The sequence below is a fragment of the Hydra viridissima genome, unplaced genomic scaffold, assembly GCF_058129835.1.
Source record: "Hydra viridissima isolate aposymbiotic clone 2 unplaced genomic scaffold, HvirCarnegie_v1 scaffold_12, whole genome shotgun sequence".
NCBI classification, from domain to species: Eukaryota; Metazoa; Cnidaria; class Hydrozoa; order Anthoathecata; family Hydridae; genus Hydra; species Hydra viridissima.
Window position 1 is genome coordinate 6,821,081 of NW_028324311.1, and position 25,846 is coordinate 6,846,926.

General features: G+C 27.0%; 1 protein-coding gene across 3 annotated transcripts in view; it reads right to left on the reverse strand.

Moving 5' to 3' along the window:
* The window catches only part of LOC145194259 (centrosomal protein of 192 kDa-like), a 34,268-nt gene extending 8,894 nt beyond the window's left edge, over positions 1–25,374 (reverse strand). Inside the window, exons 1-28 of one of the 3 annotated variants that reach the window (XM_090068434.1) lie at positions 25,240–25,374; positions 24,800–25,002; positions 24,574–24,647; positions 24,350–24,424; positions 21,456–21,634; positions 21,244–21,307; positions 20,684–20,795; positions 20,427–20,488; positions 19,756–19,953; positions 19,453–19,581; positions 19,263–19,334; positions 15,081–15,223; positions 11,969–12,153; positions 11,731–11,767; positions 11,430–11,538; positions 11,063–11,200; positions 9,204–9,245; positions 7,673–7,737; positions 6,885–7,025; positions 5,352–6,665; positions 4,913–5,266; positions 4,381–4,540; positions 4,120–4,250; positions 3,480–3,688; positions 1,856–2,445; positions 1,460–1,649; positions 965–1,236; positions 458–765 (exon numbers count right to left, since the gene is read on the reverse strand). In XM_090068434.1, the coding sequence (XP_089924560.1) occupies positions 458–765; positions 965–1,236; positions 1,460–1,649; positions 1,856–2,445; positions 3,480–3,688; positions 4,120–4,250; positions 4,381–4,540; positions 4,913–5,266; positions 5,352–6,665; positions 6,885–7,025; positions 7,673–7,737; positions 9,204–9,245; positions 11,063–11,200; positions 11,430–11,538; positions 11,731–11,767; positions 11,969–12,153; positions 15,081–15,223; positions 19,263–19,334; positions 19,453–19,581; positions 19,756–19,953; positions 20,427–20,488; positions 20,684–20,795; positions 21,244–21,307; positions 21,456–21,634; positions 24,350–24,424; positions 24,574–24,647; positions 24,800–24,981 (5,535 nt within the window). In that variant the 5' untranslated portion in view covers positions 24,982–25,002; positions 25,240–25,374. Of the gene's footprint in view, positions 1–457; positions 766–964; positions 1,237–1,459; positions 1,650–1,855; positions 2,446–3,479; positions 3,689–4,119; positions 4,251–4,380; positions 4,541–4,912; positions 5,267–5,351; positions 6,666–6,884; positions 7,026–7,672; positions 7,738–9,203; positions 9,246–11,062; positions 11,201–11,429; positions 11,539–11,730; positions 11,768–11,968; positions 12,154–15,080; positions 15,224–19,218; positions 19,335–19,452; positions 19,582–19,755; positions 19,954–20,426; positions 20,489–20,683; positions 20,796–21,243; positions 21,308–21,455; positions 21,635–24,349; positions 24,425–24,573; positions 24,648–24,799; positions 25,003–25,239 lie in introns of those variants that run through there. The other 2 variants (XM_090068435.1, XM_090068436.1) reach the window with 2 other exon arrangements.
* Positions 25,375–25,846: the final 472 nt, after the last annotated feature.

Genomic DNA, 25,846 nt, shown 5'->3' on the forward strand with positions numbered 1-25,846 from the left:
CTTAAAGTTAAATACTTTTGCTTTTAGGTTTTAGACATGATAAATTGATTATATTATTAAGCTAAGACTTCTGTTTATCTTATTGTCCATATTTTATTATGGACCAAGACAAGAAATAAAGTGAAGATTTACTTGAAAACTGCTTTTTTTCAAGCAAAACCAATGCCTAAAAATTTCTATGAACTAATAAGTGAAGTTTTTAGAATAACTTTACATAAAATAATCAAACTAAAAGTTATTTATAAAAATTGTAAAAAAAGTAGACACTACTTCACTAAAGAAAAGTTAAAGAGAAAATAATCATTTACTATACTAGATCAAAAAATAATTACTGGCTTAAAACTGATGATAAAGATTATCATCAGAACTGATGAGAACTTACAAAATGAGTTCTTACAAAAATTTAGGGAAAAAAGTTTCTTAAATTCTATAATTAACATTAAAAAAAAAACACTACCTTTTGTTCATTATTACACTGAATGTAAAGACTACCAAACCATGGAATATCTTCAGGTTGAGACAGAAATGAGGGCTTTACACTTATTTTTATACCTAGACTGCTCTTTGCTGGGATTTTTTCTTTGCATGGGTTTATGATGAGTGTTTGGGCAGGCCAGATGAATTCGAAGGAGAGACTAATATCAGTGTAATTGATCAGCTGAAGTTTAACATTAGAATTATTATTTGAAGCATTCAGTATTATTTCATTTGGTGTGACTTCCCATGACATCATTTTGTTATCAAGAATTTTTGAATTTGAATTACCTAAAAATAAAAATTTAAAATAATGTTTACTATTCAAAAATACTATAATGTGTTATATAACGAAAGCCTTTTTTATTATGAGATAAAACATGTGATAGTTAGGAGTTGTTCTGTAGTTTAGCAGTTTAAAAGTCACAAATGTGGTCTGTTTTAGAGATTAAGTAAAAGTCTATATTAGATTATCACCTAAGTTAATCACCTTTTTTTAAACTCAGTTTTTGTGCAGGAGTAAACTGAAGCATGCCATCTTGCAGCTTATTATTAAACACAATGCTGTCCTCAAATTGAATTGATGAAGCAACTAGAGAAACAACATTTGTTGAAATATTTGCTGCAAAAAAATTTTCCCAATCATTTATTCCAGAATAAGCCAGATCGCTGTTTATATCATTTTCGCCAGAAAACCATTTATCTAAGCATGCAAGTTCCAGTTTAAAGGGTGTGATGAAATATTTTTGATTTGAACGTTTTCTAAAGTTTTAAAAATAAATTTGTTTTTTTTAAATAAAGAATTCTAAAAGACACTTCATAGACAAAAACTTTGGGATGAGTAATAATCTTTATTACTTTCTAGTTTAAAATTTTTGTAAAATTTGTAGTGTGCTTTTGTTTTTTAACTTCATTAAAAAACAAAACTGCTGAAAACTGTAAGAAAACTACAAAAAAAAAAAAAAAAAATTTAACATAAAGTAACCTGTTCTTCTTATACTGTTGTCTTAATATTTCATCACCAGAAACAATAACAAGATGAGCAAAAGATCCTTGAAACTCTTTTATACTCTCAAAAAGAATTGTCATCTGCTCTGAACAGTATTCTTTTAAAATAAAATTATTTGGGGAAATATCAATTTTACTCTCGGGGTATCTAGAGGAAGATGCGATATCTGAAAATATAAATTTGATCACTTAACTTTTCTTATAAAATACAGCAAATTTGAAATGTAAAACTTAAGTATTATTTATTCACTAATACAAAATTATTTCTCAAGAATGTATTTTTAGTGAAGAAAAAGCTCCTTTAGCACCTTTTTTTTTTCTTAATACAAAAACAATAAGTAAAAGTTACAAAAAATTAAACCAATTAAATTACCTGAATAACAATCAACTGATACAAAAGCTGCACGTGAACCATTGTTTCTGAGGATTATGTTCACTATTGCTTTTTTACCATATCCCACTTGCCCCAAATCAATAAAAAGCTTATCATTCATGCTTTTAGCTCCTTTTATTTCAAGATTACTTGCTCCACCATATCCAGATAGTGGAATTAAAAACTTTGTAGACCCATTAATAACACGAAGAACAAGAGAGCTAGATGCAAAAGCTATCTTGGAAGGAATAAATAAAATATAGACAGGAAATTCAGCTTGAGGCTTTAAAACCACTTCAAACCTATTCAAATCTTTATGTTCAAATTCATGACTATTTTGTATTTGGAAACTTGATGGGTTATCAGCAACAGCAATGCTAAGGTTAAGAGCTTGGGTCTCAGAAGAGTTCCGTAAAACAAGCTTTTGTTGTCTAGATTGTCCTACTTCAACTCCACTCCAATTCATTGCTAATTTATTGCAAAGTAATGCAGGAGCATGGTTTTTACTAATAATACTATTAGAAATAACTTTGCCATGAAGACTCCATTCATATTGGTCACCATCAGGTAACAATGACACAACCAATTTTCTGTACAAAAAGCAAATAAATTTAATTTTAATTTTTGATATTTACAATAACTTTATATATTTTTAAGTACTTTTTTTAAAGATAATTTTTTTTAGATATTATCACTTATAAAATTCTAAATAAATAAGTACTTTTGATAATTGATTACATAATTTTTATTATTCAAACTATAAAAATGGAATACAAAACTTAATACCAATGGTATGGAAAACTGACAAGAAAAATACAAGGTAAGTCAGCAATTGTTTAATTGCATGAGAACCAAAACATTTTAAATTGTCTATGTATTTTGTCTTTTAATGTTTTATTTGGATATTAAACAGTAATTTTTTATCGTAATGGAATAAAGAGAATTATTGACTTGCACAGAAAAAGGTAAACAAAATTGTGATACAATATGAGCTGTACATCAGGAATAGAAATAAGCCCATCCAACATCTTAAATTTATTGATATTACAAAAGCTCAGCCATATACAAAAATCATAAAACTCAAGATACAAATAGAGGAGGATTTTTGATGAAATCCTTCAATCTGCACAAGCTATAAGAAAAATCTTTGTTATCCCATAGTCAAGTATTAAAAAAGCTATTGAGCTTTGCTTGAACCCCAAGACTTATAAAAAGCAAATGAATGACCTTCATCTTTTTTGGACTTAACTTCCCTGGATTATTTTGGATGGAACTAAATTTTAGACAAATTGAGCAATAAGAAACTTTTAAATTTAATCAAAAGCAATTCATACAGTTTTTGATGAGAATTTGAGATGAAAAAAGATACTGTGCATAGTTCTTTCGAAAACATTAGTTAAGCAAAATGAGTAAATTGTTAAGAACTTACAAATAAAAAGTTTATTTGAGAAATAAAAATTTGCATGAAAAGGTAGAATACAAAACAAAGAATAAACACAAGAAAAAACAAAAAGATTAATGATGATTTTATTTTTGATTCTATACTGTATCAATTTTAGGTTGGTTAAAAAAAAGGTAAATTTTTATGATTTAACAGTTTTAGAAGTAAAAAGTAAATATCTACCCTTTTACCAATGAGGATTTCTTTGGGTTAAAAGTAACCTTTAGATTTAACTCTTGCTCTGGTTTAATTTGCAAGCTTATTGGAGTTACTGAGAATTCATCACATGACTCAACTATTTTCGCTTCAATATCCATCAAAATAGCACCAGCATTTCGAAGGGGTATTAGGCGAACAGCTGTTTCACCAATATTACAAGAGAACTCAATTACCTATTTGAGGAAATTAAAAAATTGCATTAAAATTAAGGATAACCAGCAGCAAATTGAAACATCAACATTTTATTGAAAATATGTGAAGAAAATTGGTAGATGATTTGGTTTCAAAGTAATTTGGAGCCGTTAGCATGTGTACAAAGAATAAATTTCATATTCAGAACTAAATTTTTTCCTGATCAAATGAAATTAAAGTTGATATTGAACTGGTAGTAAACTTTTGTTAAGTTTAAAAAGAGATTTACCATGTTAACAATAATAACATTAACTTGGTAAGTACCAAGTAACATTAGGATGATAGATTTACAGTTGTAATGATTTACAATGTTTTTAAAAATTTTTGAATCAATGGCATTTTGTAGTGAGCAAGGAGAAAATAATTTCATTACTTAGAGGAGAAATCTGAAAACAACAAAATAAAAATTTACCTGCAAAGTCTTCAAAGAGTGCAGTCTTGCTTTGCCAACTCTAGCTTTCATTGCTATACTCGCTATAGGAAACACAGGATCAGTTTCAGTTTGTACATCAATTTGACAAGCAATTTCCTCACATCCCAAATCTAAACAAAAAAAGTAATACACTGAGGAAACTTGGAGTTAAAAATATCTCACAACTTTTTTTTAAAGAAACATGTCACTTAAAACATGGCACCCAAAATGCATGTGAAGCATGAAATAAAAATAACTAACATTGCCTGGAATTTTCAGGAGCAGTAAATCTCAAAGTCACTACTGCAGGTACCAAAGCAACACCAGGTCGCTGTTGTCCAGCTGCTAGGATTGAAAGAAAGTTGGGAAGAGAATTGTCAGCTTTGGTCATTCCAAATGTAAAATATTTTGATGATGTACCCTAGACATTACATGTAGACATTCAAATTGGAAAAAAGTCTTTAAACTTATTTTCCAAAATTTAAACAAAAATTTTTTAAAAGTTTGTATTTCAATTACATATTAAACATATTTTATATATACATTAAGACAATAAAACACAACATCATACAATAATATACATAAATAATATACAATATTAATATACAATAACATACATTTTTATATTATTTTATTTACTAAATAATAAAAATTTATGCACTAAATTATATACTAGTTTTTTTAATTTAGTTCAATAAATTTCTAAGGTAAATAACAAACAAATAACTTTAAAAGTTTGCCTAGAAATTTTTTAAATAAACAAACCCAACAAAAGAAATGTATAAAAACTTACGGAAGCTATACATAATTGGATTGGTACATCAGCTCTTCCTTTGTTTAAAATGCACAATGTTTGAGTGGTATTAGCACCATAACCTATAAGCCCAAAATCAATACTTTTTTTCTCGCCTAATAAAACCTCTATATCTGGGAATTCAGCAACAGCAACTACATCCATTATGTTTCCTACACGTGTCCAACTTATAGGAACTTGTTCTACTACTAGAGGTGCAACAAGAATTTCAATTTTCATTACATAAGAACCAGGATGTACAGCATGAAATTTCACCTTCAAATCCTCTGAAGCATGTGGCTCAAGTTGTATTTTTGGAGGAAATATAAATGGCTGTTCTAAACTTTTTTCAACCTAGCATAAATAAAATAATAATGCTTTTAATTGACCAGTAAAAATTGACATGTTTCTTTTCAAACAACAAAGCATTAAATCATACTTCTCTTCCATTACGAGCAACAAATATTGAATGAATCTGACATTGCAACCAAAAGTTGTTTGAATTGTGCAACTGAAAGACTTTGCTTTGAGCAATGCCCACACAAACTACATCAAAATTTATTTCTGAGGGGAAAATAACACTTTCAGATAAATGCTGTTTTTTGAGATATTCAACTGAGTGGTGTCTCTTTATATCCATCGATGATTGAGTGGAACCTCCATGATTCCAAATGCCATGAGAGCTGCCAAAAGTAGATGTGTTTTTGGAATAAAACTCAGGTTGACTGGTATTTTTTGTGGTAGATAGGGGCTGTATTTCATACATTTTCTCCCTTGGGTGTAATGAATGTAGTTCATCTAATCTTAAATGTTCAGGAAGAGATGCATTTTTGCGAGTAACAAGGCCTAACTTGCTTTCAAGTCTGAATTCAGGTAATGAATTTTGCATAGTATAAACATGTTTGGGATAGCAATTTTGGACTTCAACTAAGGGTGAAATATTTGATAGACCATTCTTTTTATAAAGAGAATTTTGAACATTTTCCATTTCAAGTTGTGTGCTATGAAATCCTCCTTCATTAAGGCGAACAGTGTTATGTTTTTGATCAGCAGGATTTTGTGATATGTTGGGTGTGTAGAACGAACTATGTTGATCATTTAATGGCACTGTAGATAATTTCATACTTGCATCATCATTGTTGTTATTAATAGAAGAATTGCTGCAAGATACAGGGGTTTTCTTTTGTGATCTACTTTTTTCTGCAACATCAGTTTTAAGTTCAAATTTGTTATGTTTTTTCACTGATTCAGATAACTTTTTTTCCTTTGATAAAAGATCCAAAACTTTATAAACAAGGCTTAAATTAGTCCCTGTCATTGTTGCAATGCAGTTGGCAAGTTCAATAATCTGACTGTTTGATAACCCAATAATACTAACCCTTCTTTCTTGAATGTCTGTAAACAAATTGCTAGCTTCACTGTGATTTTTTGGAATTGTAAATGATTTGTTTTGCAACTCATCTGAGATCTTAGTGAGATTTAATTGAGGAGTCATCTTAGTTGGCTGCTTGCACTTTTTAAAAACAGTATCTGAAGTTTGTTTATGCGTCAAGTGCAGTGATTTCGGTGTTTCACATTTTGAGGGAAATTGAGATTCTGTAATTTCCTGATTAGGACTTTGTTGACTCAACTTAGTCACCCTTTCAATGGAAAAACTTTTATCATGATCAAAGGAATAGTTTTGTTTTAGCAAGGGCAATGGATCTATTGATGGTGGAGTTTTTATTATATGACTGTCATCAGAAAACTTTGGCTAAATAAAGAATAAATATAGATCTTTTTTTTTTTTTTTAATTTAATATAAAAACATTTATTTTACATGCATACAACTAAAATATAAATTATCAAAATAATGTAATACATTCTTAATAAAGGTGACAACTTTTAAACTTTAATTTGTTTTAACCATGTGATCCAACCTTATAATACAAAATATAAGATTGGAAGAAAACCAAGAAAATTAACAAATCACCCTAGGGCCCTCAGTGTTTGAAAGGTTTCCTAATTCATTTGATTTGACTTTAAAGTAGCTACTAACACGACCATTAGATTCAGATGTAGAGGTAAGTAATCCAGAATATGCTGACCATTCAACTTCACTTTTTTCAGATTCCTTTTGCAATAAAAGATAACCAAAAAGATTTAAGAAAATTTTTCAGAAAAAACTTTCTTGCTGTTTATAGTGCACCTTTATGAACTGTTCAAAGGTGCATTACGAACAGTAAGCACATGACATATATATGAACTCAGCAAGAACAACATTACATATATATGAGCTCTACCCTCTTTTTTTTATAATCCCATGGCATTATAATCTTATTACATACTATATATTACATCGGATTGTAAAAATAAGGGTGTAGAGCTTATCCTTACATGGAATATTGCAATCTGTGCTTGACAGAAAAATACCACATTATCACATTGCAGTTGAACTTAGTAAACAAAGCAAGCTAAAATCAAAGTTCCACCATGAAAATAAATTTCTAATAAGAAAACTTTAATGTCATCATAGTGGACACTCCATTTATTTTTTTGTATATTTTTTGTTATTACATTTTTTATGGTTTATAACAAAATCTGAAGAATCTTCTGCTAAATGAGTAAGGTTAAATAAAACTTAACTAATACATACATACATACATACATACATACATACATACATACATACATACATACATACATACATACATACATACATACATACATACATACATACATACATACATACATACATATATATAGTAGGCAAAAGTATACCTTGTATATGGAGTTGTTGTTTTGAGCAATAACTCTTTCATCTTCTGTCAGCATTTTTTCTAAATCTAAGAAAAAATTATATATATATATATATATATATATATATATGTATATATATATATATATATATATATATAATTTTTTATTTAAACTAAATAATTAGCTTGGTTTATATTACATTACTTAAAGTTTCACGCAATAGCAATTATCAGATGTTATTCACGCAACAGTGATCATCAGATGATATTCACGCAATAGCGATCATCAGATGATAACATCTGTTGATCGCTATTGCGTGAAACTTTAAGTAATGTAATATAAACCAAGCTAATTATTTAGTTTAAATAAAAAATAATATATTCGCTCTACTTATTCTACGTTGTATTGAGCACTCTTACTGGAAATATTAACATAATTTCTACAATACTATAAATATATATATATATATATATATATATATATATATATATATATATATATATATATATATATATATATATAAAAATTATATATTAAAAAATTATACAGTTCTTGAAATTACTACTAACAAGGATTTAAAACTCTAAGAATTTATAAAAAAAGTTTGTTCAACTTTGTTATATGAGCATTAATAGAAGAAAACATTTAAAGTGAGTTTAAAAGCCTTTTTAAATATATGGATCATTTATTAAGTAAATGGATCACAGAATTAAGGCTCAATTAAAACCATCTTGGTCATTTTAAAATAACCAAGTTGTTGTAATTACCTTTCTCATCAAAATTAATTGTTATGTGTTGATTACTTCTCATGAAAAATAATTTAATTTTGAAAAAAAAAATTTAAAATTTAAATGCTAAAAATAAGTTTGAATGAATTGGTTAAACTGACTAAATAAATATTTTTTAATTTTGCAATCAGATTTTGAAATATTCCAAAAAAGACATCACTGTCTGGAAAATCTGCTGAAAATCCTATAAAATTTAGGGAATGTATCTACTAAAAGCCTTAATTTATAATTTTGTTTTTTTAACTGAAAAAAATTCTTTTACTTTTTTACAAAGTTAAAATTTGTTAAATAAAATATAAATCATTTTATAAATCAATCTTATATCATATAAATCAATTTTAATTATAGGTGTTATCTTAATTAAGGTCTTGATATAAAACATTTCTAATTAATTTTCTTTTAAAAGCTTGGAATGTATTTATCATATTATTTTGGGAAACAAACAAAATGTTTGTTTTGTTTTTTTGGGTTTTTTGTTTTAATAAAATTCAGGTATTTTTACTATCAATTCAGGATTAGCATTTGAAAAACCTTCACAGACATTTTTTAAATTGCAATTTACTTAAAAAAATACTTTAACTTAAATGTTCACAAATCACAAATCATGATATATTTTTTTGTAAACCTTTTGGCAAAATAGGCTATATACCTTAGGATTCAAAAAAATACATTGCAAATCCATTTATCACAAAAGTGTGGAACAAATTATTTGAACTTATGAAATTGATCAGAAAAATTGCATTAAGCACAACAGTAATTTTTACCTTGACTGTTATTGTGAAATTCTTCACTTGTAAATGAACTACCTATAATTTAAGATTATATTTTACTGTGTTTCTTTTCACTTGAAAAAGTTTTTATATTTATATATATATATATATATATATATATATATATATATATATATATATATATATATATATATATATATATATATATATATATATATATATATATATATATATATATATAAACACAAAGTACTGTGAATAAATTTTAGCTCACTTGTTAAAACTCATGTTTTTTTAACAGATTTTGAATAATAGCTTCCGATTATTTTTTTATATAAAATAATGTCTAACTTCAAACAATACTAAACACTATTTTAACAAACAAAAGCAATATTTATCAATAATTTACATAGATTTTTGTATTTAGATATCTAACGTGTTTATTTTTATTGTATGCTGATCTAAACCCAATTCGTATCTGCTCGTTTGTTTTTAGTTTGCTCTTGCATTTTTGTTTATTTATTGCTGTGAAGGCTTCATATTAGACGATAGTACAGTTTACAAAGATATTTCATAGATACTGTGTGTTTAATATTATTTTTTGTTTTTTTAAGAGCGAAACTTCTTCTAATTTAAGTTTGTTTTTTTTCTCTTTTTTTTTTCTTTTGTATTATTATTTTTATTGTTATTTAAGTAATAGAATGGGTAAAATTTTACTACTGGAACGCAAAAAAATTATCGTGCTTCATGAAGAAGGTTATTCTCAACGACAAATTGTCCAAGAAACAAAATATTCAAGGACAGCCATTAGAGAAATTATAAAAAAATTTAAAAACACAGGATCTCTTGAGGATAAAATTCAAAGTGGAAGACCTCCAAAGCTTACAAAACATGGACACAATGTTTTGTAAGCTTTGGAGACTGGAACAAATGTTTCCTCATCTTGCATTCAACATTTACTAAAAGCTGGGTTAAGAGGGTGTGTTGCAGTTCGAAAGCCTTTACTAGGTCGTGCCAATAAAGAACTTAAATATGCAAAACAGCATAATAATTGGACGCAAGGAATGTTAAACCGTGTACTATACACAGATGAATCAAAATTTGAATTGTTCGGTAGCAGAAGATGACAGTATGTAGGAAGAAGGGTAGGAGAGGCTTATCGCCCTGATTGTCTACATCCAACACTCAAGCATGGGGAAGGTTCTGTTTTAGTTTGGGGTTGTATTTCATCATCTGGAGTAGGTGGATTAATCAGAATTGATGGCAAACTGACAGGAGAACAGTATAAAGAAATTTTAAGATATCATGCAATACCATCTGGAATGAGACTAATTGGTAATAACTTCATTCTACAGCAAGACAATTATCCCAAACATTGTTCTGAGTAGCCAAAAAATATTTACAGGACATGTGTGAGGAGGGAGTTCTTGAAGTAATAAACTGGCCTCCTCAAAGTCCAGATTTGAACATTATTGAACATGTTTGGGATTATTTGGATAAAAAAAAGGCTGAATATAACCCCAAAAATGTCAAAGAATGTTTTCGAATATTTAAAGAGAGTGGGATAATATTCCACAAAATTTCATTACAAATTTATGTGAATTAATTCCCAGGAGATTCGCTTCTGTGATCAAAGCAAAAGGCAGACATAGGAAGTATTAATTGTTCGTTCTTTTTGTATCATATTTTATCAAATGATTTCTAGATATTTTTGTTTATAATATATGTGTCTATAAAGCTGATTTTTTTTACTTCATAAGTCCTTCATATTTTTACGATAAAATCAAAAATAATTATAAACTTATGGTGGGCTAAAAATTATTCACAGTACTGTATATATATATAGATAGATAGATAAAAAAAATTTCAACAACTATTATATCAAGTTATACCAAGATCCTGTTCAAAGCAATTATTGTTTTCAGATGCTGTGTCAAATGGATTTTTTAAAAATTTGGATTGTACTGATTCAAATGGATTGTATGGTTTAACTGTTGAATATTTCAAGGATTTCGAAGCATTCGGTGAATCTAGAAAAATACAGCATTTTGAACTAAAGATCATTTTACCACATTATCATACCTGAGTACTTTAATTGATTCTGCAGTCTACCTGAGCAGCATTTGATTTACAATTAATTAATTCTACTGAGTTTAGTTCAATGATTTGTAATGAGCATTACAATTTCCAAAAGAAAATTAGATATGCATTAAAGTAAAGTTAAAGTTTTTTTGATATTAAATAAAAAAAAATCTAAACCTTGATGCTGACTTTTGTCAGTAATAGTTTGATCATTTTCAGATTTTTCAAGACCAAGAATATTGGTATGTTGTAACTTTGAAGCCGTCATAGTTGGAGAGTTAAATGTCTAAAAAATGTTTATATTAGGAAAGAAAAATCAAAAAAAGTCTCTTTCAGTTAATTTCATTCTATTATATTAGTACGAATAATTTGCAGTCTTTTATCAACAAAACTCAAACAAAAAAAAAACCATTATTTTTCTCAATATGAAAATAAGTCCATATGACAAAAATTTAACAATATTAAAAAAGTTTTATACCCAGTCTGGTGCTTCTCCATGCAGCTGACGAAGTTGTCTAAACAACAACAGCAACAAAAATTTTGAACATTGTAAATAAACATTGAAACACCTAAAAATATTTTAATAAACTTTAATCTTTAGATAAGAAAAATTTGTTTGAACAAAAAGTCTATGTTTCTTTTATTTTACACACAAATTTATGTTTTTATACCTCTGTATAAAAACATAGATTTGTGTTAAGAGAAAATATAAATACCCCATAACTGTAGAGCTTGGTGTATCCATAGTATAATCTTGTTGAACTGGTTCTGCTGTTGATTTATGGAAGCTGCTCTGATGCAACCAATTAAGTGTTGCACTTTGATCTTTAAAGGGTGTACTAGCAGCCAAAAAAAAGCGAGCTGATAATCGTGAATCTTGCCCATCCAGATCCTGAGTTTTCTAAGAAACAGAATCAAACTTTTTTTTAATATCTTTTAAAAAAAAAACAAGTTCCACATTTTAAGAAAAATTATCTCTCATGATTCCTTTGTCTTATATATCATTGATTAAAAAAATATATGTGTTTAGATTTTTAAAAAAAAAATTGTAGCTTTCTACAATTACTACATTAAATTTTAACCAGATCTTGTTCAAAGCAATTATCATTTTCAGATCCTTCAAATGGATTTTCAGATACTACTTCAAATGGATTTTTTTTAAATTTTGATTGCAACTAAAATTCTTAAGAAACTATTTCTTAAGTGCTATCTCTTTAAAAGTAAACTAATTGTTATAAAATTCTCAAAAAATTTATAGCTGTTTTTTATTTTTTATCTTTTATTTTTTTACAAATGATTCAACCAAAACATAACCATAACTGGTTATCATAGTAAGCCTCTTGAGTATGTAAAATATTGAATTAATTTTATCATGGTGCTTTTCTGTTTTCATTTTTTTTTTTTTTTCTTTTTTAAATACAAATTATTTATGGCAACCATAAACATCTTTAACCAACATTCACCAACAGGCTCCTGCAATGAGTACCTTTAAAGATATATCAGTACTTTTTTCATGGCATTCTAAATCCAGAAATGAACAATGTGTGCTACAACCAAAAATAAATTTATTTCTAGGTCAGGTGTGCTACTGTTACATGTAGCCATATTCATGTTTACTGCATTACCATGAATGCACAAAAAAATATGGATTAGGTTGATCCATGTAGGCCTTTTTCCACTTTCTAGTTGTGAGAACCATTTTCCAATTTTTTAATTAATACATGAAAAAAGAAATGTAAATGAAAAAGAGTAAAAACAATAGAAATATGACTATAACAAGTAACTCTCTTGCATCATTCTAGTCCAACTGTTGATGGTGATTGTCATATCTCATGTTTATCAAATGGTTTTCAGTTACATTCAATTTCAATTGCATAAGTACCACAACTGTACAGAATGCAGACAGAAAAAAAAAGACAGGTGCATTAACACAAGGAGTCTACACACAAATTTATAACCTAGAGTTTTTTAGAGTGCTTTGTTTTTTTTTTCCTTTGCCATATTTTCTTTTTGAAGTCTATAGACATTTCTCTTTTTGAAGTCTATAGAAACTACTTTTTTCACCATTCTTGGTATACAAGAACATTCTGTTGCTTTTAAAAAACTGAAGGCTGGTTTAGAAAATATGGGTAAAAAGCATCTACAGTCAAAAATCATATATTTGTGTGTAAAATATGAGGATAAGTATATTACATAAAATATTCAATGGGATTGTTCCCAGAAATTAGAGACCATTGGTACAATTGGAAATTAGTAATAAATGGTTGAATGAACAGAAAAATAACATGTTGCCTATTATTTATTTTGTCTACTTTTTGTTAATAAGCAGATAATACTGACATTAAGTGTTAACTTTGGAACAAAACTAATTCCTACAAATCATTAAATGATAGGCTTAAGTACAACTATTATCAAGGCCAAAAACAATAACTATAAAATTAATTAAATGAAATTGCATAAAAATAGATTTTATAAAAAGTCCCACTGGATTAAAGCAAAATCTACTTTGCATCATTTGTTTCAAAAGAGTATTTCAACACTTTATTTTTAGCATGTCCTAAGGCAGTGATTAAAAAATAGTATCAAAGTAAAACCAAACCCATAAAACACCACTCAACAGCCTAAGACTTAAGCAGCACTATTGACTATTTTCTCAGAAGGGCGAGCTCTTTAAACCTACCAGTCTCCTGCTTTAATATGCAATTACATACATCACTTTGATGAGATATTCTGTGTAATGCATAAACCTTAATTCTTGTTTGAATAGAAATACTATTATATTTCAAAAACGAATGAAAGCAGATGGGGAGAATATCCCTAAGGATTTTAAAACTAAATTTGCATTTTTATGTGAAAACAGGCAATATTTGTTGTTAAGTGTAATAGTTTTAATATTTATTTTTCTACTTGTCAAATAAAAATCAATATAAAACATTGATTTAGATTTGATTGTGTAATGCATAAACCTTATATGTTTTATTGATATCTTTTCAAATATCAAATAGAAATCATTACTATGTATTGATTTTTATTTGATATTTAAAAAATAAAAATCAATATATATTATTGATTTCTATTTATTAAATATTAATTATGTTTCAATTAAGATGATTTTTGACAATACATCAATGAGTGGTTCTACTTTAAATAAGTTGTTTTTAAAATTCCATCAATTACCATGTAGACGCATTAAGAATAAAAAGAAAACATAAATATCTTATAGTTTGTAATAAAATATGGATCCAATCCAAACAGCAATAAGTTGTTTATTTCCAGTTAGAAAGAATAGTTTATCAATTCATATGAAACAGTAGAAAAAAAAATTTGATCACAAAAACTAAGGCTTAGTTCACCACATTAAAAAAGTAACTTGACCTGATAGTGACTATATGAAAATGTATAGAATGAATTTTAAAAAAGTATTTAAGTAAAAATACTTGATTGTCAAAATAATTATTGATTAATCAGAAATTTAATTTTAAACTTTTGTAAATAGACCTAAATGAATTCAAATTCAAAATAATTTAAAATTGTATTCTACTAATTAAGATAAAATCTTTTTATTTAAAATTTTTTTTTTTTTATATTAACATCAATATAGTAAATTCTTTTCAATAATTGAGCAGTGTTCCTAATATGATTGCATATTTTTGGTGATTTTCATACTTCATAAAAAAACACATAATAAATGATACATGATGAAGTAAAAAACATGAGTATGATAAAAAGAAACAAAGAAAAACAAATGAAAAAAAATATATCATTTTAAGTGACTCAACATGATATTTTTTTAGAGAACTTTTTTAAAAAAGTTTAAAGTTAACCTACTGATTTATGATCTGATGAACCTGATTGATATGTAACTCCTGAATCACTTGAATTGCTTGTTGCAGCTTGCTGCATCTGAATATATGTAGAAAATTGCACTTGTCGTTCCTGACTTGAAGAACCACCAACAGGTCTTTCGCGATCTTTTTAAAAAAATTTTAAAAATTCTATTTTTACAGCAGAAACTTGCCAAAGAATAATTTTGAGAGTGACTTGCATTGCCATTATCATAATTAACAATTTTGCCAATAAGTTTCAGCTTTCAATGAGCACTTTGCATGCAAAACAAGAAAACACCTAATTTGATAAGCACCATTAGATGTCAAAATATTGTATATTGCTTAGAGTCTTTAAATAATAATAAATGCTATAAAAATATTTCATAAAAAATTTCACAAGATGTTTTGTTGTTGATTGAACTTTACCATGAACAGCTGGGAAACTGGTAATGATGATAATAACAGTGGCAACTATTGGAATATTTTAAAAAGGTTTGGAACTAAATTAAATGAATTGATTTTTTTAAAAGAAAATTTTTTGAAGAGAAAATTTTTATCTCTTAATTAAAAATAATGAAATTCTTTTATCAATTTTCAACAACTTTAATAACTTATTTTTTTTGGTAATTCAATACTTTGATATTAAGTATTTGTATATTTAGTAATTTGCACTATTATTATTATTATTATTTGCATATTTAGTAAGTTGCTTATAATAACACTAAAAATTATTATTACATTCAATAATCTGTAATTTCTATATTTGTTAGTGTATAAAACAAATTTAGTTCAGGGTGGCCAGCTAAAAGTAAATTTTAAATTCCAGGATATTTCCAGGATTTTTCAAGGAACTTTTGGGTTATTCAAGGATATATTGATTTTTTCTCGACAATAAAATGGACCAGTAAATGCAAAATATATTGTCCTAGAACGAAACAACTAAATATTTATTTTTGAATACGCATATAAATCATTCATACATACATAATATTCATACATACATAATTGTTTGTGTGTTAAATATAAATCATATATACATAATTTTTTAAATTTTAAATTTTTTTAACTTTTTTTTTAAAAACTTTGTAAAAGATGAAAACAAGAAAACGGAATAATATAATATTCCATTTTCTTGTTTTCCTAATATAACTCTATAAAAAAAAGTTCTAGGATTTCCAGGATTTTTTGTAAAAAGGGGTGTTTTTCCAGGACATTTCCAGGACCTATAAAATTGCAGGACTTTACCAGGATTTCAAGGATTTCAAGGACCGCTGGCCACCCTGTAGTTTTATAGAAAGTTTTTTTAAAAAAAAAAACTTGAAAAGTTGTCAAGTCAAATCTCTTACTTTAAATTTTTCTTTCTATATTGAAGTTTTATTATAATGTGAAAAAGTCTTTGTTAGTTATGTAAAGTTATATTAAAATTTCAGTATGATTTTTTAAGTGAACCATTTTATCTCTTTATATTAACTTCTAGTTATCCCTTTTTACTAAAACTTATGGTTCAGAGATGACATCACAAGTTTTACTCTTTTCTGAGCATGATAGAGCACAGTTGTCATCAGAACTACAATAAAGAAGTCAAGTTAACTTACATCTAAAATGGTATTTTTTATTCTATCCTGTGGGAAATAAAAAAAAAAACGATAATGAAAATTTTGAAATGCCACATTGCACAGTATGCCAAGATGTTTTTGATGTGATTTGATGTTCTCACATAATAAATTTGATTAAATGATTAAAAAAATTTATGTTTAAAAATCAGCAGACTTTTCTTAGTTTTAACTAAGTAAGTTTTGAAAGCAGTTAATCTACTTGTTTGATGTTGAAACCACTTGCTAGAGATAACTTGGTTTTCATTTGCTCTTTTTTTCTTTTTATATATCAACACAACTACACAAAGTTCCTTATAATCTAAACTAAATCATAAAGTTCTGTAAGCACCATAGGAAAATCTTTAGTTAAAAGAACTGTAATTTTGTTTCTCATCTGGTATTGTTATTTTAATTAAATCTTGTGAGGTATCATAATTCTTGTCTGGTATCACCTTTCATTCTGTGTTCAACATTTAACAACTAAAGCAAACTAATCATCATTCATCATGGCTCCAACAATATCTTTGATCTGAAATTTTTTCAACAAAAATATATAGATAAGTACTACTTACTAAGTAGCATTTACACTTTATACCTGTTCATTCATCTTATACCATGTGGTGTGCAGTTGTGTGCAGTTCAGCTTTGTGGTGGCTCACAAATGAAAACAATTTTTTTTTAACTATCATAAATTTTAAATATTTTTTGTGGAAAAATAAATTCATATCAAAACAAATTAAAAAATATGAAATGTGCTCTAGACAAGAGTGTTTTTAATCACTAAAGAAGAAGGTTCTGTCACATGCAATGATTACAAACTCAACAATACACTGCAGACAACAGTTGAGGGTACCCAAGAATTGAAAGAATCTTTTCATAAAGTCAGCTCACTCACTACCAAGCTTCATAACTCAACAGCTTTCAGTTTTTCATAGAAAAATGTTTGTTCCACATTAGATATGAATTAATTCAATATATCCTTCACAGTAACCATGAGATGGAACAGTCATTATGACATACTGCATATTATGCTTCAACTGAAGGTCCCACTCATCTCCTTATGTGATACAGAAGGTGATGATTCAAAGAACACTGCAGATAAAGATGAACAGTTCTTATTCTTTGAAGCAATTATTACAATGCTAAAATCAGTAAAAGAACTTACAGTTTTTTATTGTCAGACACAGAAATCCAAATTGACATGTCACTGTTGAAAGTAACTGCACATATCAACTTCATTGAGAAAGAAAAACACAATCAACTCACTTAGGGAAGCAATCAATCAATCAATAAAGCAATTCTTAAAGAATTTGATATCAGAACTAAATAGGAGATTCTTAGATTAAGGCCAAAAACCTCTGAATTTGCAATAGGTCAATTACCTCTATCCATTTTTCCATGGACATCTCCTTGATGTTAATGAATATATCCAAAAGCTCATTGACAATCACTCCACAACCAAAGAATACTTTGAAAATATATCACCCTGCCTCAAGCTCTAACTTACATCACTACCTTACATCAGACACTCAAGAATCCACCTATCAAATTGGAAATAGACTAATATCTAAATATTAAATTAGAAATAAATATCAAGAAACAAGAAGGCCTAAAAATGGAGGTAATACTGACACTGGCATGGTGGAAGCAGCAAGCAAAAACTGAACTACCTATCCTTTCAGGAAAGTTCAGTTTTTGTCATTTTGTTTCATTTTGTCAATCAGAGGATTTTGCACCATAGCCACTGACAATTTCTTTTCAAGGTACAATTTTGCCAACTTAAGCATATGGAACTTCACCCATGAGCAAGCAAGGATGCATAGGCTTTTCATTATGTAATCATTTTTGAGTCTCTTCTCTTTACAACTACAGTGTTGATTTAACTAGCATTTGCACCAATATAGGTACAAGGCTAGTCATATAATTACAATGTATTGAAATTGTTTTTTAACACAATATTTGCATCTTTTTTGCTTATTTTCTGTTGATAGGCAAGAATATTATTTACTTTCAGATATCTTAAATTGCACATATTTAACAAAGTAAAAATGACCTGATCTTATTGTGCTCCATCACTGCAGAAAAGTTAAACTTTTTATAATAATATTTTGTGCAAAATACAATTATACTAGTTTTCATTTCTCTTTGTTTACAAAAAAATGAGAACTAAAAAACAGATTTTTATGGACGCCATCATGCTTTTCATGAAGAAATTTTTTAGTTTTTATAAGAAATACTTGTAAGTAAAAAAAAATTGTTTTTCATAAAGATGTTTTTATTAGAGTTTCATAAAGATGTTTTTATTAGAGTTATTCTGATAGCATAGACAGTAGAATGAACCAAGCTGACTTACACACTGGTAAATATGGTTACTAAAAACCAAAGCGTTTTTTAATAATAAATTTAAAATGCTATTATAAACAACCACACTGTAACAATGAAGTGTGCTGCTACCAAACATAAGCAAAATTATTTGAGAACAGGCAGAGTAAACATTTACTTGGTAGCTTAGTATTGTTAACTTGAATTGTATTAAATTCTTACAAGCATCAATTATTATTCTTTAAATTCATAGAGAAAATCCATACTAGGAGGAGTGATCCGATCATCAGATTCGCCATCAAGCCGAAGAAAGTTTGTATTTACAATCAAGCGAGCACCTTATTAAACAAAAACATTTTTTAGTTTTAATTTCTAACATTTGTGAAATTAAAGGTCAGTACTGAAAAACTTTTATGAACTGAGATTTAGAATAAAGATCTACAAACTTGGAATTACCTCTCATTGACACACCTCCATCACCTCCTCCTACATCACTATCACTACTTCCACTGCTCCCATCACCTCCTCCCCCTCCATCTCCATCTATATCTTGTCCCATGTCACTTCCTTCAGCTATTTGACGCTCTACATGAACAAGAATAAAAATATTTTAAAAATAAAAGCAAAAAAAAACATAAAAAACTAATGTACAATTAACATATACATGATATAGGAATTAATAAACTAAAAGAATATTTACTGAATATTATCAATAAATGAATAATATACAAAATAAAAAGTAAAATTAGATAGAGAAACCAGGAATTGTGGTTAAATGAAGATTGTTTTCTTGCAAATTAGATCTTTCATTTTGTTGTGCCAAAAGACCAGTGCCTAAACCTGAGCGTGCAAAGTTTGATGCCCCACTAGTTACACTATCACTATCACTACCACTGCTGCTTCCATCCAAATTAGGCCGTAAGACACTCTCAATACGGTCTCTGTCATAAACATTATCTAGACCAAAAAAGCACCATTATTATAAGCAACTGCAATCATTGTCCAAATAATTCATACATTTTTCATGTATTTAAATGGTAGAGGAAGTTAAAAACATTACTTAAAGATCTTTTACATTATACAAAGTAAAATGTTTTCAATCCCTATGATAAAAACAGCTTCCTTTTAAATGTTAAAAATTTTATTTCTTGATGACAACCTTGTGGATCATCTTAAGAATTATTTTGCAAAAAGGTCAAAACTTGCATAAAGTTGCACAATTACAAAATATTTAAAACTTCTACCACATCATTACTATAGGCTTTGGTGTGTTACATCATCACTATATGTTTTGATGTGTTACAGTAAGTTTGATTCTTCTTTCAACATCATACAACATTTTCAAATTTTTGACTCTAAGTATTCTATAAGTAATATAATTTTATTGCTAACTTTATGCATTGTACTTATTACAAAACATAAACTTTTACTTTGATTGTTTGTCTGTTTTAGAGCAAGTGCAAAACTTTTCTCAAGTTCTTCTATTGCTGCTCTAAAAACAAAACATCATAAAATTAAAAAATGGTGAAAAGACTTAACACGCTAAATATTAAAATATCCTAAAAACATAACAAGCTGAAACAGATTAGCTGAAAAACTTAAAAAAACTGATTTTAATGCCTCAATAAACCCTGATAGCTTTAATGTTAATTTGAAAATTTAAAACTTGATTTTAAAATCTAGTTACCGACTAATATCAAGGTTGTCATCATTTTCTTCTAAGTCTTTTAGAGTCATTGTATCAATGAAGGAGTTATCATTTGCATCTACCTTTGACATTTGCAACCGCTCACGCACTTCTTAAAAAAAAAATCTAAGTAAAACATTTTTACTTAGGTAAAAATATTTTTTTTTAGATATTTAGTACTTGTTACCAACCCTAATGACTTATTACTTACCAAGCCTAATTACTTGTTACTTACTAACCCTAATTAATAAAATTTGAAAGGTTTGAAAAGAACCAAAAATCTTTTTATACCTGATTTATTTACTAACTCCACCATAACAAGTTTTTAAATTGTTTTTGTTTTTTGACATTTGCATGTATTTACATTTAGAGCTATTTTATATATATATTTACATATAATTTTATACATTTACTTATATTTACTAACATTTTTCATAACAAAACATTAAAATATTAAATACTTTTCTATAATCATAGAAAAAACTTAAGCATTCTAAGCCATGTTAAATTTATTTAACATGCTTTAGAATGCTTAAGTTATCAAAAAGTAACCATAACACCTTTCAAAAAAAGACTGTCCATCTCTGTTTGATTTATTTCAGGTGAATCAAAATATGTCAGAGACTGAAAAATAAAAAGAAAAAAAATTATAAAAAGAAAAAAAATGACAAAATTTTCAAAAATTCATCATGATGTATAATAAACTTACTACATAGATATTTATGACGTACAATTGTCATTAATTAAATATATAAGATTTACATTTAAATACCTTTTCTTTTTTTCTATTGGTATTTGATTGGTAGGTACTTTCTATAGCATCACTAAGTGAAAATTTGTCCTTCTCCTTTCTCTCTGATGTGAACTTTGCTTCATCTAAAAACTCTAGAAGCTTCTTCTCTTTTTCTACATCTTCAGAATGGGAATTTAGAAAGCTATCTTGATTGCCTGCTATAAAAAAAAAAACTCTTTAGTTTCTTCGTTAAGAAAGTTTTTTTTAAACATGCAGCAGTTAAATATTTTCTTATTACTCATTTGCTAGTTTTCAATGTTTCTTTTCATCACAATAATGCCGTAATGTTAATTATTCTGTAAAGGGTATATAAATTACCAACCAAACTATTGGGATCATTTTTATAAACTTGCATATCTTATGTGATTTATTTAAACTAATTAAAAGGAATTGTTATTTTATTATGTTTAAACAATTATTACCTAATTTCCACAATTTTTAAAAAAACTTATATGAAGCTAAAAAAGAGTTCAAAGGACAATAAAGAGGTTTTCTTCCCATCGTATCTTAAGTTACCTACTAAGAATAGGAAAGCCTTCAGCTACATCCAAAGCAGATAATTTATGCATAAAACTTATTTCTAAACGAAATAGGGATTTGAATGCTCCTTAGATTCAAGCTGAATTTGACAACAACAGAAATAAAAAGTGAAATAGCCCCTATTAGAATATTGTCTAAAAGGATGCATTTATGTAAAAAAAAAAAAAAACTACTGCTAAAAAAAATAAATCACATAAAGTGATTAAAATAAGATGAATTAGTCTAATGTTCTTAGGAGATATGAATCTAAATTTTAGGTCTTTATCTAAAATTGACAAACACATTTACAGTGTAGAACTTAAGAGATGATACCACCCTGTATTATTTTAAGTGAAATATGGTGGTGGCTCATTTATGGTCTGGGGATATTTTTATCAAGCGTTACAGGTGACATTACAGGGATCCATAGCAAATTGAAAGAGGATTAAAAGAGAAGAATAATGCAGTTGTATTAGGACTACATTTATTTGGAAAAAACTTTGATCAGCAATAGGATAATGATCCCAAACAAAATGCAATAACATGTAGAGAATATATAGAAAAAAAAGTGAGGGCTTGCTATAAAATATGATATGGTCACCTCAATCCTGGAATTTTAACCCTGTTGAGTTGCTAAGGGAAGAAGTAGATATTAGTATTGTTACGACTTTGAAATTATTCAACTATCAACTAAATTGATTAACATATTTTTCAAAGTTGACCAAAATCAACTAGCATATTTTTAAAATCGACTAAGTTAACTAAAAGTCAATTTAGTCGAAATTTTTGAATAAAAAACTTTTATCATAATCATATATTTTAATGTTGCTTGACAATTCATTTTTTAGATGCTATGAAGCAAATAGAACTTTAAGAGAGTAAACAAAAAAACTATGTGGTATGTAATAATGTTGTAATGACACATGCTATTATTATATCAAGAACATTTTCTTAGTTTGATTTTAATTCATCTAATCTATTAAATGAACTAAAATCGAATAAACAAACAAAACAAAAAGGAAATTACAATCACAAAGTAAAGAGAAAAAAAACACAGATGGACATTTAATATCATTTTTCACAACAATTAACACAAAGAATTAACAAAAAACTTAACAAAAAACAGAGGCATAGATAGGTAGGGGCAGATTGGACAGCTAAACTTTTTTTGGGCCGGTAGATTTAGAAAACTTTTTTGCACCCTTAACAGAGTACCATAACGCATTACTTAACATTTTGTTTTAAAAGCATCAACTGATTACTATAATGAGAAAAAGGAAGCATTAATGAAATGGTGCTACATGCAGTAAGCTAAGAGTTAAGTTTATGTAATACAGCAAATTAGATTCAGTGTTCAGATATTTTGGTTGAATTAAAAAAACTGCTATGAATGATATTTTTATGCATGGCTCAGTCTTTAAAAATAGTTTAGTCTTTAAAAGATAAATTATTTAAAATTAAATCAAGTGAAAACATAGAAACAAGAATGTTATGTTGATTACTTGACTTAATTGACTTTTAGCGGATTATTAGGAAATCCATAGTCAAAAAAAGTGAAATAATTTCAGCTTTCAATTAGTCAACTTTTAGTCGATTTAGTTAAAGTCGATAACAACACTAATATGTACATATGTATACATATATGTGTATATATGCATGTGTATGTATATGATGTTATGTATGGGTATATGTTTATATATTAAATAAAAAATACATATACATCAAATACGTATAACATTTAATACATATATTTTGATTTCTTATTAAACTTTTTAATAAAGTATTCTGATCTTTTAATGTTCTAACTACAACAAAAAGAATTTATTTCAATATAAATAAGCAATATAATATGAAGTAGAGATGAATAATAATGGACTGAGTTGACAAAATATAGTTATAAAAAATATTTAATAGATTTTCGAAAAAAATCATTTAACAGCTATACCAGAAAAATCAATACCTGATGATCAGAGAAGTGAAAAATAGTATCAGAAACACAAAATATAAAAATAGATGACAAGTCAAATGACTAGCTTGTTTTTTTTTTTTTTTTATACATTAACAACTTTGAAAATACAATTAATATATTTATAAATGTAATAAATTGCTATGTATTTATCATGTCTTAAAATACTGTCAATTGACAAAAAATTCAAAATTCTTCTTTCTGCAAACTGCTTATACTTAATTAAAATAGTAATCAAAATCAGATATTTAGAACTGCATGTGCTAAATTAATAACCAATTCTTAAATTTGCACCATTTGTTATTTTCGTGTGCTTTAAAAAAAAAAAACTATTTTTCAACAATATTAAATTTTTATTACTTAAAAAAATCAAAACTACTTATCAAACCTTGTATTGCTTCTAAATTGCCGATACTAATAGAAGATTCATTAAGTGTGTTAAATTGAGATGTTGATAGTGATTCTAAAACAAAAAATAAAAATTTTAATTTTTAAAATTTGAATGCAATTAGTTTATACAATTTGACTTAAGTATACAAAGATACTTTTTACACATAAGAGTATGCAAAAGATATGAATAAAATTTGACATTACAAGGTGCAAAAAAGTTACTTGGCAAAGAAGAAACTTTTAAAAATAAGCTTAAAGAGCTGTGACTTTTTTCTTGACTATGAACAGCTGATTTTCTGTAAAATAAAAAATTAGATAAATGTTATATAAAAAAGAAATACAATAAACCTACATGATATTGGTAATATGATATTTTTAAATCAGTTTTTAACTGCCATTAAAATGTTAACTGTTTAAAAACTTGACTTATTTTTAAAACTATTCTTACCTCTTGTTCAACTTGCTCCCGTTCAAAGTTCTTTGTTTTGTATCTAAACTTCCATTATCTGAATCCTCTTCACCTTTTGTAGTTTCATCAAAATTAAATGATTCAAGCCCACTTACATGAGAAGGAAATGAAATATCACTCAGCTGTGAGTCGGGTGAATCTGGTATATAGCTTTGATCCATTCTATTGATTGGCTATGCTTGCTATAGTAAGAGTTAAAACAATGTGGTTTTAAAAACTTAAGTTTTTATATTATCTTTAGAAATTAAAGATTAAATATTTTAATGTTCAAAGGTGCCATAATACTTTAACGGAGTGCAATTTGTCATAACACTTTTTCCTTTTTTTCTTTCTCATCAATCAGGTGTAACACTTAGGTTATTAAAAAAAGAGATCAGGCAGTTTAAGATTAAAAATTAACAATTTTGGATGCCTCTAACCTTTTTACTTTTCATAAAACTGTTTCACATGGACCTCGTTTGAATTAAAGCTAGTTTATTTCAAATACCGATTTTGTATTTTTACCAATCCCGCCATTTTCTCCAGTGGTTAATCGAGGTAAATTCCTTAACTTTTTTTTCATTTATAAACCATTGATTGAATAAGAATGGGAAACCTTTAATTGGAAAAATATGCCTTTAATCTGAAAAATATTTGTCCAATTTATCTAATATATATAATTACCATTTAATTTCTAACTAGCATATATAATTACCATTTAATTTCTAGTTAAATAGGGTTTGACTTATCAACACCAAGAGTAATTAAATAATGTCGATTGTCAATACTCTAAGTTATCAGCGTTTTTATCTTTTTTTAAAAAAACCTACATCTACAGTATTTGTTATAATAGAACTATTTGAATACCGTAAATTATTGTATGACAAAAATGTAACTTGCTTAGTTTTCATAATTATACAAATATTATGCATAGCATGTAAAATAAAATTGACTGTTTTTCTAGGAACTGTCAATTAGAAGCTTTTAATTAACCTTGTGAAGTTGGGAATTACAAAACGATGGCGAGAGAGGCTGTGTCCAGTTTAA